The sequence below is a fragment of the Pseudophryne corroboree genome, chromosome 2 (genome assembly GCF_028390025.1).
Source record: "Pseudophryne corroboree isolate aPseCor3 chromosome 2, aPseCor3.hap2, whole genome shotgun sequence".
Lineage (NCBI taxonomy): Eukaryota > Metazoa > Chordata > Amphibia > Anura > Myobatrachidae > Pseudophryne > Pseudophryne corroboree.
In genome coordinates, this window is record NC_086445.1 from 856,129,583 (window position 1) to 856,147,638 (window position 18,056).

Genomic DNA, 18,056 nt, shown 5'->3' on the forward strand with positions numbered 1-18,056 from the left:
ATGGCCTTAACGGGCATTAAATTTGACTCATCGTCGTCGACACTGGCGTCAGTATCCGTGTCGACATCTACTTGTGCCACCTGAGATAACGGGCGTTTTAGAGCCCCTGATGACTTTTGAGACCCTTGGACAGGCACGAGCTGAAGACTCGGCTGTCCCACAGTCGGCATGTCGTCAAATTTTTTATGTAAGGAGTCTATACGTGCACTCATTTCTTGCCATAATACCATCCACTCAGGTGTCTGCCCCGCAGGGGGTGACATCTCTGCTAAAGGCATCTGCTCCCCCTCCACATCATTATCCTCCTCAAACATGTCGACACAGCCGTACCGACACACTCCACACACACAGGGAATGCTCAAATAGAGGACAGGACCCACAAAAGCCCTTTGGGGGGACAGAGTAAGAGTATGCCAGCACACACCAGAGCGCTATATATATATACAGGGACTAACTGAGTTATGTCCCTAATAGCTGCTTATACTGTATACAGTGCCAATTTAGTGCCCCCCCTCTCTTTCCCTCTTACTGTACTGTAGAAATGCAGGGAAGAGCCAGGGAGCTTCCTTCCAGCCGAGCTGTGAGGGAAAAATGGCGCCAGTGTGCTGAGGAGATAGGCTCCGCCCCTTTTTCGCGGCCTATTCTCCCGCTTTTTTTGGGATTCTGGCAGGGGTATTTACCTCATATATAGCCCCAGGGGCTATATATTGAGGTATTTTAGCCAGCCAAGGTGTTTTTATTGCTGCCTCAGGGCGCCCCCCCCCAGCGCCCTGCACCCTCAGTGACCGGAGTGTGAAGTGTGTATGAGGAGCAATGGCGCACAGCTGCAGTGCTGTGCGCTACCTTGGTGAAGACAGGATGTCTTCATGCCGCCGATTTTTCGGACCATCTTCCTGCTTCTGGCTCTGTAAGGGGGACGGCGGCGCGGCTCCGGGACCGAACATCAAGGCTGGGCCTGCGGTCGATCCCTCTGGAGCTTATGGTGTCCAGTAGCCTAAGAAGCCCAATCCGGCTGCAAGCAGGCGAGTTCGCTTCTTCTCCCCTTAGTCCCTCGCTGCAGTGAGCCTGTTGCCAGCAGGTCTCACTGAAAAAAATAAATTCTAAGACTATAACTTTCTAAGAGCTCAGGAGAGCCCCTAGTGTGCATCCAACCTCGGCCGGGCACGAAATCTAACTGAGGCTTGGAGGAGGGTCATAGTGGGAGGAGCCAGTGCACACCAGGTAGTCTAATATCTTTCTAGAGTGCCCAGCCTCCTTCGGAGCCCGCTATTCCCCATGGTCCTTACGGAGTTCCCAGCATCCACTAGGACGTTAGAGAAATAAGAATTTATTTACCGATAATTCTATTTCTCATAGTCCGTAGTGGATGCTGGGGACTCCGTAAGGACCATGGGGAATAGCGGCTCCGCAAGAGACTGGGCACAAAGTAAAAGCTTTAGGACTAGCTGGTGTGCACTGGCTCCTCCCCCTATGACCCTCCTCCAAGCCTCAGTTAGGATACTGTGCCCGGACGAGCGTACACAATAAGGAAGGATTTTGAATCCCGGGTAAGGGTGTGTACACATGGTGAGATCCCTGCTATGTTCGATTTTGACTATGCGATTTCCCTTGAACTCCCCCAGAGCCCAGATAGCACAGATAGGACAGATTTTGACTATCTGTGCTTGAGATTTTGTCTATGTACGATTTTGACTAAGTGCCAATTTTGACTATACTTTGTACTAGATAGTACACTAGATAGTCAAGATTAACTTGCCTGCACAGTCTATCTAGCCTTACGATACCGACACCACGGGAGCGCGCATCGGGATCGAATCTGTATCGCAAGCTGCCTAGCGTCATGAGATATGCACTAACTTTTCATAAGATTTTGACTATATAGTCAAAATCTTACAGATTTATCTCACCGTGTGTACACACCCTTAGACTCATACCAGCCACACCAATCACACCGTATAACCTGTGATCTGAACCCAGTTAACAGCATGATAACAGAGGAACCTCTGAAAGATGGCTCACAACAATAATAACCCGATTTTTGTAACAATAACTATGTACAAGTATTGCAGACAATCCGCACTTGGGATGGGCGCCCAGCATCCACTACGGACTATGAGAAATAGAATTATCGGTAAGTAAATTCTTATTTTCTCTAACGTCCTAAGTGGATGCTGGGGACTCCGTAAGGACCATGGGGATTATACCAAAGCTCCCAAACGGGCGGGAGAGTGCGGATGACTCTGCAGCACCAAATGAGAGAACTCCAGGTCCTCCTCAGCCAGGATATCAATTTTGTAGAATTTTACAAACGTATTTGCTCCTGACCAAGTAGCTGCTCGGCAAAGTTGTAAAGCCGATACTCCTCGGGCAGCCGCCCAAGATGAGCCCACCTTCCTTGTGGAGTGGGCATTTACAGATTTTTGGCTGTGGCAGGCCTGCCACAGAATGTGCAAGCTGAATTGTACTACAAATCCAACGAGCAATAGTCTGCTTAGAAGCAGGAGCACCCAGCTTGTTGGGTGCATACAGGATAAACAGCGAGTCAGATTTTCTGACTCCAGCCGTCCTGGAAACATATATTTTCAGGGCCCTGGCTACGTCCAGCAACTTGGAATCCTCCAAGTCCCTAGTAGCCGCAGGCACCACAAATAGGTTGGTTCAGGTGAAACGCTGAAACCACCTTGGGGAGAAACTGAGGACGAGTCCTCAATTCCGCCCTGTCCGAATGGAAAATCAGATAAGGGCTTTTTCAGGATAAAGCCGCCAATACTGACACGCGCCTGGCCCAGGCCAGGGCCAACAGCATGACCACTTTTCATGCAAGATATTTTAACTCCACAGATTTAAGTGGTTCCAACCAATGTGGCTTTTGGAACCCAAAATTACATTGAGATCCCAAAGTGCCACTGGAGGCACAAAAGGAGGCTGTATATGCAGTACCCCTTTTACAACGTCTGAACTTCAGGGACTGAAGCTAGTTCTTTTTGGAAGAAAATTGACAGGGCCGAAATTCTAACCTTAATGGACCCCAATTTCAGGCCCATAGACACTCCTGTTTGCAGGAAATGTAGGAATCGACCCAGTTGAATTTCCTCCGTCGGGCCTTACTGGCCTCGCACCACGCAACATATTTTCGCCAATTGCGGTGATAATGTTTTTGCGGTTACATCCTTCCTGGCTTTGATCAGGATAGGGATGACTTCATCCGGAATGCCTTTTTTCCTTCAGGATCCGACGTTCAACCGCCATGCCGTCAAACGCAGCCACGGTAAGTCTTGGAACAGACAGGGTCCTTGCTGGAGCAGGTCCCTTCTTAGAAGTAGAGGCCACGGATCCTCCGTTAGCATCTCTTGAAGTTCCGGTTACCAAGTCCTTCTTGGCCAATCCGGAACCACGAATATAGTGCTTACTCCTCTCCATCTTATCAATCTCAGTACCTTGGGTATGAGAGGCAGAGGAGGGAACACATACCCTGACTGGTACACCCACGGTGTTACCAGAGCGTCTACAGCTTATTGCCTGAGGGTCCCTGGACCTGGCGCAATACCTGTCGAGTTCTTAATCATGTAGAAGACTTCTGGGTGAAGTCCCCACTCTCCCGGGTGGAGGTCGTGCTGAGGAAGTCTGCTTCCCAGTTGTCCACTCCCGGAATGAATACTGCTGACAGTGCTATCACATGATTTTCCGCCCAGCGAAGAATCCTTGCAGCTTCTGCCATTGCCCTCCTGCTTCTTGTGCCACCCTGTTTGTTTACGTGGGTGACTGCCGTGATGTTGTCCGACTGGATCAACACCGGCTGACCTTGAAGCAGAGGTCTTGCTAAGCTTAGAGCATTGTAAATGTCCCTTAGCTTCAGGATATTTATGTGAAGTGATGTCTCCAGGCTTGACCATAAGCCCTGGATATTCCTTCCCTGTGTGACTGCTCCCCAGCCTCGCAGGCTGGCATTCGTGGTCACCAGGACCCAGTCCTGAATGCCTAACCTGCGGCCCTCTAGAAGATGAGCACTCTGCAACCACCACAGGAGGGACACCCTTGTCCTTGGTGACAGGGTTATCCGCTGATGCATCTGAAGATGCGACCCGGACCATTTTTCCAGCAGGTCCCACTGGAAAGTTCTTGCGTGGAATCTGCCGAATGGGATTGCTTCGTAGGAAGCCACCATTTTACCCAGAACCCTTGTGCATTGATGCACTGAGACTTGGCTCGGTTTTAGGAGGTTCCTGACTAGCTCGGATAACTCCCTGGCTTTCTCCTCCGGGAGAAACACCTTTTTCTGGACTGTGTCCAGGATCATCCCTAGGAACAGAAGACACGTCGTCGGAACCAGGTGCGATTTTGGAATATTGAGAATCCAATCGTGCTGCCGCAAAACTACCTGAGATAGTGCTACACCGACCTCCAACTGTTCCCTGGATCTTACCCTTATCAGGGAATTGTCCAAGTAAGGGATAACTAAAATTCCCTTCCTTCGAAGGAATATCATTTCGGCCATTACCTTGGTAAAGACCCGGGGTGCCGTGGACCATCCATACGGCAGCGTCTGAACTGATAGTGACAGTTCTGTACCATAAACCTGAGGTACCCCTGGTGAGAAGGGTAAATTTTTACATGAAGGTAAGCATCCTTGATGTCCCGAGACATCATGTAGTCCCCTTCTTCCAGGTTCGCAATCACTGCTCTGAGTGACTCAATCTTGAATTTGAACCTCTGTATGTAAGTGTTCAAAGATTTTAGATTTAGAATCGGTCTCACCGAGCCGTCCGGCTTCGGTACCACAACAGTGTGGAATAATACCCCGTTCCCTGTTGCAGGAGGGGTATCTTGATTATCACCTGCTGGGAATACAGCTTGTGAATGGCTTCCAAAACTGTCTCCCTGTCAGAAGGAGACATCGGTAAAGCCGACTTTAGGAAACGGCGAGGGGGAGACGTCTCGAATTCTAATTTGTACCCCTGAGATATCACCTGAAGGATCCAGGGGTCTACTTGCGAGTGAGCCTACTGCGCGCTGAAATTCATTGAGACGGGCCCCCTACCGTGCCTGATTCTGCTTGTAAAGCCCCAGCGTATACTGAGGGCTTGGCAGAGGGTTTCTGTTCCTGGGAACTGGCTGATTTCTGCAGCCTTTTTCCTCTCCCTCTGTCACGGGGCAGAAATGAGGAACCTTTTGCCCGCTTGTCCACGAAAAGACTGCGCCTGATAATACGGCGTCTTTTCATGTTCAGAGGCGACCTGGGGTACAAACGTGGAATTCCCAGCTGTTGCCGTGGCCACCAGGTCTGAAAGACCGACCCCAAATAACTCCTTAATAAAGCAATACTTCCAAATGCCGTTTGGAATACGCATCACCTGACCACGGACGTGTCCATAACCCTCTACTGGTAGAAATGGACAACGCACTTAGACTTGATGCCAGTCGGCAAATATTCCGCTGTGCATCACGCATATATAGAAATGCATCTTTTAAATGCTCTATAGGCAAAAATATACTGTCCCTATCTAGGGTATCAATATTTTCAGTCAGGGAATCCGACCACGCCAACCCAGCACTGCACATCCAGGCTGAGGCGATTGCTGGTCGCAGTATAACACCAGTATGTGTGTAAATACCTTTTAGGATACCCTCCTGCTTTCTATCAGCAGGATCCTTAAGGGCGGCCATCTCAGGCGAAGGTAGAGCCCTTACAAGCGTGTGAGCGCTTTATCCACCCTAGGGGGTGTTTCCCAACGCACTCTAACCTCTGGCGGGAAAGGATATAATGCCAATAACATTTTAGAAATTATCAGTTGTTATCGGGGGAAACCCACGCATCATCACACACCTCATTTAATTTCTCAGATTCAGGAAAACTACAGGTAGTTTTTCCTCACCGAACATAATACCCCTTTTTGGTGGTACTCGTATTATCAGAAATGTGTAAAACATTTTTCATTTTTCATTGCCTCAATCATGTAACGTGTAGCCCTACTGGAAGTCACATTTGTCTCTTCACCGTCGACACTGGAGTCAGTATCCGTGTCGGCGTCTATATCTGCCATCTGAGGTAACGGGCGCTTTAGAGCCCCTGACGGCCTATGAGACGTCTGGACAGGCACAAGCTGAGTAGCCGGCTGTCTCATGTCAACCACTGTCTTTTATACAGAGCTGACACTGTCACGTAATTCCTTCCAACAGTTCATCCACTCAGGTGTCGACCCCCCTATGGGGTGACATCACTATTACAGGCAATCTGCTCCGTCTCCACATCATTTTTCTCCTCATACATGTCGACACAAAAGTACCGACATACAGCACACACACAGGGAATGCTCTGATAGAGGACAGGACCCCACTAGCCCTTTGGGGAGACAGAGGGAGAGTTTGCCAGCACACACCAGAGCGCTATATATATATATATATACAGGGATAACCTTATATAAGTGTTTTTCCCCTTATAGCTGCTGTATAGTTAATACTGCGCCTAATTAGTGCCCCCCTCTCTTTTTTTAACCCTTTCTGTAGTGTAGTGACTGCAGGGGAGAGCCAGGGAGCTTCCCTCCAACGGAGCTGTGAGGGAAAATGGCGCTTGTGTGCTGAGGAGATAGGCTCCGCCCCCTTCACGGCGGCCTTTTCTCCCGCTTTTTTTAGGAAAACTGGCAGGGGTGAAATGCATCCATATAGCCCAGGAGCTATATGTGATGTATTTCTTTAGCCATATAAGGTTTAAACATGTTTTATTGCGTCTCAGGGCGCTCCTCCCCAGCGCCCTGCACCCTCAGTGACCGGAGTGTGAAGTGTGCTGAGAGCAATGGCGCACAGCTGCAGTGCTGTGCGCTACCTTATTGAAGACAGGAACGTCTTCTGCCGCCGATTTTTCCGGACCTCTTCGCTCTTCTGGCTCTGTAAGGGGGACGGCGGCGCGGCTCCGGGACCCATCCAGGCTGAACCTGTGATCGTCCCTCTGGAGCTAATGTCCAGTAGCCAAGAAGCCCAATCCACTCTGCAGTCAGGTGAGTTCGCTTCTTCTCCCCTTAGTCCCACGATGCAGTGAGCCTGTTGCCAGCAGGTCTCACTGAAAATAAAAAAACCTATTTAAAACTTTTACTCTAAGCAGCTCTGGAGAGCTACCTAGCATGCACCCTTCTCGGCCGGGCACAAAAATCTAACTGAGGCTTGGAGGAGGGTCATAGGGGGAGGAGCCAGTGCACACCAGCTAGTCCTAAAGCTTTTACTTTGTGCCCAGTCTCCTGCGGAGCCGCTATTCCCCATGGTCCTTACGGAGTCCCCAGCATCCACTTAGGACGTTAGAGAAATCTGGGATATCATTCCCTTAATAGAAGCTACCCACTGGGGCTCGGATTCGGAAGGTTGAGACAAAATATTACATTCCTGTGTACATGGAATGGATTCCTCTGGAGAAGATACATATTCTGCCGCACAAGACACAGAGTCCCTGGACATGGTAATGTGAGAATTTGCACACACACAGGAAAAATAAGATTTTACTTACCGATAAATCTATTTCTCGTAGTCCGTAGTGGATGCTGGGACTCCGTAAGGACCATGGGGAATAGCGGCTCCGCAGGAGACAGGGCACAAAATAAAAGCTTAAGGATCAGGTGGTGTGCACTGGCTCCTCCCCCTATGACCCTCCTCCAAGCCTCAGTTAGGATACTGTGCCCGGACGAGCGTACATAATAAGGAAGGATATTGAATCCCGGGTAAGACTCATACCAGCCACACCAATCACACCGTACAACTTGTGATCTGAACCCAGTTAACAGTATGATAAACGCAAGGGAGCCTCTGAAAAGATGGCTCACAACAATAATAACCCGAATTTTTGTAACAATAACTATATACAAGTATTGCAGACAATCCGCACTAGGGATGGGCGCCCAGCATCCACTACGGACTACGAGAAATAGATTTATCGGTAAGTAAAATCTTATTTTCTCTGACGTCCTAGTGGATGCTGGGACTCCGTAAGGACCATGGGGATTATACCAAAGCTCCCAAACGGGCGGGAGAGTGCGGATGACTCTGCAGCACCGAATGAGAGAACTCCAGGTCCTCCTCAGCCAGGGTATCAAATTTGTAGAATTTAGCAAACGTGTTTGCCCCTGACCAAGTAGCTGCTCGGCAAAGTTGTAAAGCCGAGACCCCTCGGGCAGCCGCCCAAGATGAGCCCACTTTCCTTGTGGAATGGGCTTTTATTGATTTTGGCTGTGGCAATCCTGCCACAGAATGTGCAAGCTGAATTGTACTACAAATCCAACGAGCAATCGTCTGCTTAGAAGCAGGAGCACCCAGCTTGTTGGGTGCATACAGGATAAACAGCGAGTCAGATTTTCTGACTCCAGCCGTCCTGGAAACATATATTTTCAAGGCCCTGACAACGTCAAGCAACTTAGAGTCCTCTAAGTCCCTGGTAGCCGCAGGTACCACAATAGGTTGGTTCATGTGAAATGCAGAAACCACCTTAGGTAGAAATTGAGGACGAGTCCTCAATTCCGCCCTGTCAGAATGAAAAATTAAGTAAGGGCTTTTATATGATAAAGCCGCCAATTCTGACACACGCCTGGCTGAAGCCAAGGCTAACAGCATCGACACCTTCCATGTGAGATATTTTAAGTCCACAGTGGAAAGTGGTTCAAACCAATGTGACTTTAGAAAACTCAACACCACATTGAGATCCCAAGGTGCCACTGGAGGCACAAAAGGAGGCTGTATGTGCAGCACCCCTTTTACAAATGTCTGAACTTCAGGTACTGAAGCCAGTTCTTTCTGGAAGAAAATCGACAGGGCCGAAATTTGAACCTTAATGGACCCTAATTTTAGGCCCATAGACAGTCCTGTTTGCAGGAAATGAAGGAAACGATCCTCTGTAGGGGCCCTCTTGGCCTCACACCACGCAACATATTTACGCCAAATGCGGTGATAATGTTTTGCGGTTACGTCCTTCCTGGCTTTGACCAGAGTAGGAATGACTTCTTCTGGAATGCCTTTTTCCCTCAGGATCCGGCGTTCAACCGCCATGCCGTCAAACGCAGCCGCGGTAAGTCTTGGAACAGACAAGGCCCCTGCAGTAGCAGGTCCTTTCTTAGAGGTAGAGGCCACGGTTCGTCCGTGAGCATCTCTTGAAGTTCCGGGTACCAAGTCCTTCTTGGCCAATCCGGGACCACGAGTATAGTTCTTACTCCTCTCCTTCTTATGATTCTCACTACTTTTGGTATGAGAGGCAGAGGAGGGAACACATACACTGACTGGTACACCCACGGCGTTACCAGAGCGTCCACTGCTATTGCCTGAGGGTCCCTTGACCTGGCGCAATATCTGTCCAGTTTTTTGTTTAGACGTGACGCCATCATGTCCACCTTTGGTTTTTCCCAACGGTTTACAATCAGGTGGAAGACTTCTGGGTGAAGTCCCCACTCTCCCGGGTGAAGGTCGTGTCTGCTGAGGAAGTCTGCTTCCCAGTTGTCCACTCCCGGAATGAACACTGCTGACAGTGCTATCACATGATTTTCCGCCCAGCGAAGAATCCTTGCAGCTTCTGCCATTGCCCTCCTGCTTCTCGTGCCGCCCTGTCTGTTTACGTGGGCGACTGACGTGATGTTGTCCGATTGCTTCAGGGTCAGGCGGTGTTGATCCAGAGGTTTTGCTTGACTTAGGGCATTGTAAATGGCCCTTAGTTCCAGAATGTTTATATGAAGAGATGTTTCCATGCTTGGCCACAAGCCCTGGAAATTCCTTCCCTGTGTGACTGCTCCCCAGCCTCTCAGGCTGGCATCCGTGGTTACCAGGATCCAATCCTGAATGCCAAATCTGCGGCCCTCTAGTAGATGAGCACTCTGCAGCCACCACGGGAGAGACACCCTTGTCCTTGGCGACAGGGTTATCCGCTGATGCATCTGCAGATGCGATCCGGACCATTTGTCCAGTAGATCCCACTGAAATGTTCTTGCATGGAATCTTCCGAATGGAATCGCTTCATAAGAAGCCACCATTTTTCCCAGGACCCTCGTGCACTGATGCACTGAGACCTGGCCTGGTTTTAGGAGGTTCCTGACTAGCTCGGATAACTCCCTGGCCTTCTCCTCCGGGAGAAACACCTTCTTCTGGACTGTGTCCAGAATCATTCCTAGGAACAGTAGACGTGTCGTTGGAATCAGCTGCGATTTTGGAATATTTAGAATCCACCCGTGCTGACGTAACACTACCTGAGATAGTGCTACTCCGACTTCTAACTGTTCCCTGGATCTTGCCCTTATCAGGAGATCGTCCAAGTAAGGGATAATTAAAATGCCTTTTCTTCGTAGAAGAATCATCATTTCGGCCATTACCTTGGTAAAGACCCGAGGTGCCGTGGACAATCCAAACGGCAGCGTCTGAAACTGATAATGACAGTTTTGTACTACAAACCTGAGGTACCCTTGGTGAGAAGGGTATATTGGGACGTGGAGATAAGCATCTTTGATGTCCAGAGACACCATATAGTCCCCTTCTTCCAGGTTCGCTATCACTGCTCTGAGTGACTCCATCTTGAATTTGAACCTTTTTATGTAAGTGTTCAAGGATTTCAGATTTAAAATTGGTCTCACCGAGCCGTCCGGCTTCGGTACCACAAACAGCGTGGAATAATACCCCTTTCCTTGTTGCAGGAGGGGTACCTTGATTATCACCTGCTGGGAATACAGCTTGTGAATGGCTTCCAAAACTGCCTCCCTGTCGGAGGGAGACTTTGGTAAAGCAGACTTCAGGAACCGACGAGGGGGAAACGCCTCGAATTCCAGTTTGTACCCCTGCGATACTACCTGTAGAATCCAGGGATCCACTTGCGAGTGAGCCCACTGCGCGTTGAAATTCTTGAGACGGGCCCCCACCATATCTGAGTCTGCTTGTAAAGCCCCAGCGTCATGCTGAAGACTTGGCAGAAGCAGGGGAGGGCTTCTGCTCCTGGGAAGCGGCTGCATGGTGCAGTCTTTTTCCTCTTCCTCTGCCCCGGGGCAGAAAAGAGTGGCCTTTTGCTCGCTTGTACTTATGGGAACGAAAGGACTGAGTTTGAAAAGACGGTGTCTTTTTCTGCTGATGTGGAGTGACCTGGGGTAAAAAGGTGGATTTTCCAGCCGTTGCCGTGGCCACCAGGTCCGATAGACCAGCCCCAAATAACTCCTCCCCTTTATACGGCAATACTTCCATGTGCCGTTTGGAATCCGCATCCCCTGACCACTGTCGCGTCCATAACGCTCTTCTGGCAGAGATGGACATAGCACTTACTCTTGATGCCAGGGTGCAAATGTCCCTCTGTGCATCACGCATATATAGTAATGCATCCTTTAAATGTTCTATAGTTAACAAAATATTGTCCCTATCCAGGGTATCAATATTCTCAGTCAGGGAATCCGACCATGCGACTCCAGCACTGCACATCCAGGCTGAGGCGATTGCTGGTCGCAGTATAACACCAGTATGTGTGTATATACTTTTTAGGATATTTTCCAGCCTTCTATCAGCTGGTTCTTTGAGGGTGGCCGTATCAGGAGACGGTAACGCTACTTGTTTAGATAAACGTGTGAGCGCCTTATCTACCCTAGGGGGTGTTTCCCAACGCGCCCTAACCTCTGGCGGGAAGGGATATAATGCTAATAATTTTTTAGAAATTAGCTGTTTTTTATCGGGGGAAACCCACGCTTTTTCACACACCTCATTTATTTCCTCTGACTCAGGAAAAACTATTGGTAGTTTTTTCACACCCCACATAATACCCTTCTTTGTGGTACTTGTAGTGTCAGAAAGGTTCAATGCCTCTTTCATTGCCGTGATCATGTAACGTGTGGCCCTACTGGACATTACGTTTGTCTCATCACCGTCGACACTAGACTCAGTATCTGTGTCAGGGTCTGTGTCGACCCACTGAGGTAACGGGCGTTTTAGCGCCCCTGACGGTGTCTGAGACGCCTGGACAGGCACTAATTGATTTGCCGGCTGTCTCATGTCGTCAACAGTTTTTTGCAAATTGCTGACATTATCACTTAATTGTTTAAATACAATCATCCAGTCAGGTGTCGACTCCCTAGGGGGTGACATCACCAACACAGGCAACTGCTCCGCCTCCACATCATATTCCTCCTCATACATGTCGACACACGCGTACCGACACACAGCACACACACCGGGAATGCTCTGATAGAGGACAGGACCCCACTTAGCCCTTTGGAGAGACAGAGGGAGAGTCTGCCAGCACACACCCAGCGCTATATATATATATATATATATATATATATATATATATATATATATACAGGGATAACCTTATATAAGTGTTATTCCCTTATAGCTGCTGTTATTATCGTTATTTGCTGCCAAAAATGCCCCCCCTTCTCTTTTTTACCCTGATTCTGAAGCAGGACTGCAGGGGAGAGTCAGGGAGCCGTCCTTCCAGCGGAGCTGTGAGGGAAAATGGCGCTTGTGTGCTGAGGAGATAGGCTCCGCCCCTTCACGACGTCCTTATCTCCCGCTTTTTGTGTAAAAATGGCAGGGGTTAAAATACATCCATATAGCCCAGGAGCTATATGTGATGTATTCTTTTTGCCACCTAAGGTATTATACTGTTATATTGCGTCTCAGGGCGCTCCCCCCCCAGCGCCCTGCACCCTCAGTGACCGGAGTGTGAAGTGTGCTGAGAGCAATGGCGCACAGCTGCGGTGCTGTGCGCTACCTTAGACTGAAGACAGGATGTCTTCTGCCGCCGATTTCACCGGACCTCTTCGTCTCTTCTGGCTCTGTAAGGGGGACGGCGGCGCGGCTCCGGTGACCCATCCAGGCTGAACCTGTGATCGTCCCTCTGGAGCTAATGTCCAGTAGCCTAAGAAACCCGATCCACTCTGCACTCAGGTGAGTCCGTTTCTTCTCCCCTTAGTCCCACGATGCAGTGAGCCTGTTGCCAGCAGGACTCACTGAAAATAAAAAAACCTAAACTAAACTTTTATTCTAAGCAGCTCAGGAGAGCCACCTAGATTGCACCCTTCTCGGCCGGGCACAAAAATCTAACTGAGGCTTGGAGGAGGGTCATAGGGGGAGGAGCCAGTGCACACCACCTGATCCTTAAGCTTTTATTTTGTGCCCTGTCTCCTGCGGAGCCGCTATTCCCCATGGTCCTTACGGAGTCCCAGCATCCACTAGGACGTCAGAGAAATGTCAGTTTCCCCCAAGTACCTTTAGAGAGACACAGAGTAATGGAGCCAGTACCCACACAGCGCCCCAGAAGGCAGATTCTGTGCCTGGCGCTGACTGTGTAACCTTAATAGATTACACAGTTGTGACTAACCCCCGCCCTTCTACAACCCCATGGTACCGCACAGGATAGCTGGAGTCATGTGGAGGGTCAGCGTTCCCTGTCAGCGTCTCTCAGTGATGATCTGCAGGGAGGGAAATGGCGCTGGTGAGCTGCTGGGTACGCTCTGAGAAGGTCCGCCCCCAAACATTGCACATCTTCCCACACTTTGTAGGATTATACTAGCCTGAGGTATAGTGTCCAACAGTAGAACTAACATCCCTGATAGCAATTGTGACCAGTTTTCAAGGGTACCTGGCTGGCTCAGGGCGCCCCTCACAGCGCCATACCGTGTGTACCGCTGAGCCTTGCGGAGCGCAGTGTCAGTACTGCGCTCCCACCCTGATGCTGCCATTTACACTGGTTCCCCGCTTGTCGGGTCACCAGTGACACACTCACCACCGCAATCTTCTGGCTCAGTTAGGGGGTGGCGGCATGCTGCGGGAGTAAGCGGTCACCTCGGGGGCCAACGATCATCACCCTCAGGAGCTTAAATGTCCTGTCAGCGGAGATAGTGGCCATTAACCTCAGAGGGTTGGACACTACTCCTCCCCTAAGTCCCACGAAGCAGGGAGGCTGTTGCCAGCAGCCTCGCTGTGCCTAACATCTTAGTAAAATAATAAAACTAGAAAAGCTCTAGGAGCTCCCCCTAGCTGTGACCGGCTGCTCCAGGCACATTTTCTAAACTGAGTCTGGTAGAAGGGGTATAGAGGGAGGAGCCAGCCCACACTATCAAAGTCTTAAAGTGCCCATGGCTCCTAGTGGATCCGTCTATACCCCATGGTATTAATGTGGACCCCAGCATCCTCTAGGACGTAAGAGAAAGTCCCATACACATCTAGTGCCCTCCCTCTTACCCTTTCCCATATAGCTAGCACCTCTACCAAATCTACTACTGTGACTCTAATAGCTGGCCCCTCGCCCGCCAGCAGCATGAGCATACCGTCTCTCCACTATTACAACGGGCCCTGCTTCCAGGCACAGTATGTACCACAGCGTGTCATGGCACACATGCATACCTCCCAACATGATCTCCAGGAGGGACAAAATGCTCTGCTTCTGAACTTTTCTCTTAATCTATGATTGCCCATCACCTGTACTAAAACACCTTTCACATCCATTAACCTGTTCAAAACAGGTGCCGGCAATCATAGATTAAGAGGGAAGTCCAGAAGCAGAGCATTGTGTCCCTCCTGGAGAGGGTCATGCTGGGAGGTATGCACATGTGCTGCAGCCGCCCATCCCCTGCACATGAGACATACTGGAGAAGTGTTGCTGCCAGTTGTCCCCTTTCCCCAGGAGGAACAAAAGCAGGAAGGCATCCTGTTGTGGGCTGAATAAGCATTTTACCAATGGCCACCTCCTTGTAGAGTCCTCCCCCCGGTTGTACGGGTAGATGCGTGATTTGGCCATCTACTTTAGGTCGCTTCTACACAAGACCGATAAGGGTGCATATGGTAACAATGTTATATATATATATATACCGGGGAAGCTTCTCTTCATCTCTGACTGTTTCACGTGACGCTTGCCACGCAACCCGCCGCAGTCTGTGTGTGCTTGCGCCGGCCGCCTCTGTTGAGTTTCTGCTTCCCGCCAACATCTCGTGCCGTGTTCCCCAGGGCCAGTTCTGCTACGCGCGCGCTCTGGCCCCGACGCTGTCTGTCCTCCCCCTGCGGGATGTTTCCGGCGGGAGCGTCATGTCTTCGGTCTGCATACCTCACAACATGACCCTCTCCAGGAGGGACGCAATGCTGTGCTCCTGGAATTCCCTCTTTATTTATGATTGCCTTCACCTGTGCTGAAACACCTTTCTTATTCATTTACCTGTTCAACACAGGTGACGGCAATCTTAAGCAGAGCATTTTGTCCCTCCCGGAGAGGGTCATGTTGGGAGGTATGTGTCTGTACAGCTGCTGTTCTGTCACAGCATGGCAGGGGGGGGGGACCTGTGGACCTGTAGTCTATTTCTATTAGTAAATGGCAAGGCAGATTTATTTAAATGAGCTGTATTATACCCCTTTCAGACCGCCAGCTATGAACATGGGTTATTGGCACATGAACACGCATAACCTGTGTTCATATGCTGTCTGAAAGGTGCCAGGCTTGAAATACCGGGTTGAGTCACTCGGTGTTCCAACCCAGGTAGCGAGCAGGGTTGAACACGTGTTCAACTCGGCTCGCTGTGCGGTGTGAATGGGAGTCGGGTAGATGTGACCTGTTTCCCATTCACTGTGTGTGAACCGGCGGTGCTTGGAGATCATGTGATCTCCAAGCGCCGCTGTCACCCCTGACGTCACCAACCCAGCATGCGACCCGCCCCAGGTGGTCTGAAAGGGGTCTAGAGATTTATAAAACTCTCTTGCGCTCAATAGAGCTGCTCAGTCTAAAATAGAACCGTGCTATAAATAATTTAGTGATGAGCGGATTCGGTTTTACTCGGTTCTCAAAACGGCATCTTATTGGCTCACGGATGTCACGTGTTTTGGATAGCCAATAAGATGCCGTTTTGAGAACCGAGTAAAACCGAACCTCGCTCATCACTAAATATGTGGTGCACCGAGAGCTATGGTTATTGTAGGTTAGTGTACCTTTAAGGGGAAAAAACGTTGCAGAATCAGTTCTAATAAAAATAAATATAAACAAAAATAACACTCTTTTCAGAGTATTTGTGTTTGGCAGCACTGAATTGGTCCTTATACAGCTTGCATTATCTTTCCCTATCTTACCCTACTCGTTGCCGGTGTCCTCCTCAGTCCTGTTTTTATCGTAGCCCGTCCTGCAGCAGCGTGCTGCGTGAGCTGGTGGCCAGGAGCGGTTCTTGGTGCGGGCAAGCAGTGCCTTTGCCCGTCGCGCTGCGGCCTGGGGGCGCGGCCGCAGTCACCCCGCAGGCACCGCCGCCTGCCCGCACCCCGCTCCACAGCTGCAGCAGACGCCGTGGGCTGTGTGGGCGTCCGCTGCAGTCGGCTACAGGGACAGACACTAGAGGTCAGTATTGACCTCTAGTGTCTGTGTGGCGCTGCTATGGGAGAGACGTCATGACGCCTCTTCCATAGAGAGGAGCCAGCGGCCAGACGGAGCAGCAGCAGCAGCGATCGGGAAGCAGGAGCGGGGCAGTGGTAAGTATTGTTTTTTTTTATTTTTGTGTGTGTGTGTGCACAACTACTGGGGGCAAAGAAACGGGGCACAACTACTGGGGGCAAAGAAACGGGGCACAACTACTGGGGGCAAAGAAAGAGGGGGCACAACTGCTGGGGGCAAAGAAAGAGGGGGCACAACTACTGGGGGCAAAGAAACGGGGCACAACTACTGGGGGCAAAGAAAGAGGGGGCACAACTACTGGGGGCAAAGAAATGGGGCACAACTACTGGGTGCAAAGCAACAGGGGGCACAACTACTGGGGGCAAAGCAACAGGGGGCACAACTACTGGGGGCAAATCAACAGGGGGCACAGCGACAGGGGACACAACTGCTCGGGGCAAATCAACTGGGGGCACAACTACTTGGGGCAAATCTGGGGGCACAGCTACTAGGAGCATAACTGTGGCCACGCCCCTCCCCTATGAGGCCACACCCCTACTTTCTCTGACGTCCTAGTGGATGCTGGGACTTCCGTAAGGACCATGGGGAATAGCGGCTCCGCAGGAGACTGGGCACAAAAGTAAAAGCTTTAGACTAGCTGGTGTGCACTGGCTCCTCCCCCTATGACCCTCCTCCAAGCCTCAGTTAGATTTTTGTGCCCGAACGAGAAGGGTGCATGCTAGGTGGCTCTCCTGAGCTGCTTAGAAGTAAAAGTTTAAATAGGTTTTTTATTTTCAGTGAGTACTGCTGGCAACAGGCTCACTGCATCGTGGGACTAAGGGGAGAAGAAGCGAACTCACCTGCGTGCAGAGTGGATTGGGCTTCTTGGCTACTGGACATTAGCTCCAGAGGGACGATCACAGGTTCAGCCTGGATGGGTCCCGGAGCTGCGCCGCCGGCCCCCTTACAGAGCCAGAAGAGCGAAGAGGTCCGGAGAAAGCGGCGGCAGAAGACGTTCCTGTCTTCAAATAAGGTAGCGCACAGCACTGCAGCTGTGCGCCATTGCTCTCAGCACACTTCACACTCCGGTCACTGAGGGTGCAGGGCGCTGGGGGGGAGCGCCCTGAGACGCAATAAAACACTATAAAAACCTTATATGGCTAAAGAAATGCATCACATATAGCTCCTAGGCTATATGGATGCATTTAACCCCTGCCAGTTTTCCTGAAAAAAGCGGGAGAAAAGGCCGCCGAGAAGGGGGCGGAGCCTATCTCCTCAGCACACGAGCGCCATTTTCCCTCACAGCTCCGCTGGAAGGACGGCTCCCTGACTCTCCCCTGCAGTCCTGCTACAAGAATCAGGGTAAAACAAGAGAGGGGGGGCACTATTGGCAGCTAATATATAATACAGCAGCTATAACAGGGAGTAACACTTATATAAGGTTATCCCTGCATATATATAGCGCTCTGGTGTGTGCTGGCAAACTCTCCCTCTGTCTCCCCAAAGGGCTAGTGGGGTCCTGTCCTCTATCAGAGCATTCCCTGTGTGTGTGCTGGGTGTCGGTACGATTGTGTCGACATGTATGAGGAGGAAAATGATGTGGAAGCAGAGCAATTGCCTGTGTTAGTGATGTCACCCCCTAGGGAGTCGACACCTGACTGGATGGTCTTATTTAAAGAATTACGTGACAATGTCAGCACTTTGCAAAAAACTGTTGACG

The 18,056-nt window shown here is 50.4% G+C and overlaps 1 protein-coding gene across 5 annotated transcripts in view; it reads right to left on the reverse strand.

Moving 5' to 3' along the window:
* The window catches only part of SPATA22 (spermatogenesis associated 22), a 576,361-nt gene extending 561,255 nt beyond the window's left edge, over nt 1–15,106 (reverse strand). For 4 of the 5 annotated variants that reach the window (XM_063955812.1, XM_063955814.1, XM_063955811.1 and 1 more), the window contains exon 1: nt 14,803–14,913. In XM_063955812.1, the coding sequence (XP_063811882.1) occupies nt 14,803–14,821 (19 nt within the window). In that variant the 5' untranslated portion in view covers nt 14,822–14,913. Of the gene's footprint in view, nt 1–14,802 lie in introns of all 5 variants that reach the window. The other variant, XM_063955813.1, reaches the window with a different exon arrangement.
* Between the last annotated feature and the right edge of the window lie 2,950 nt (nt 15,107–18,056).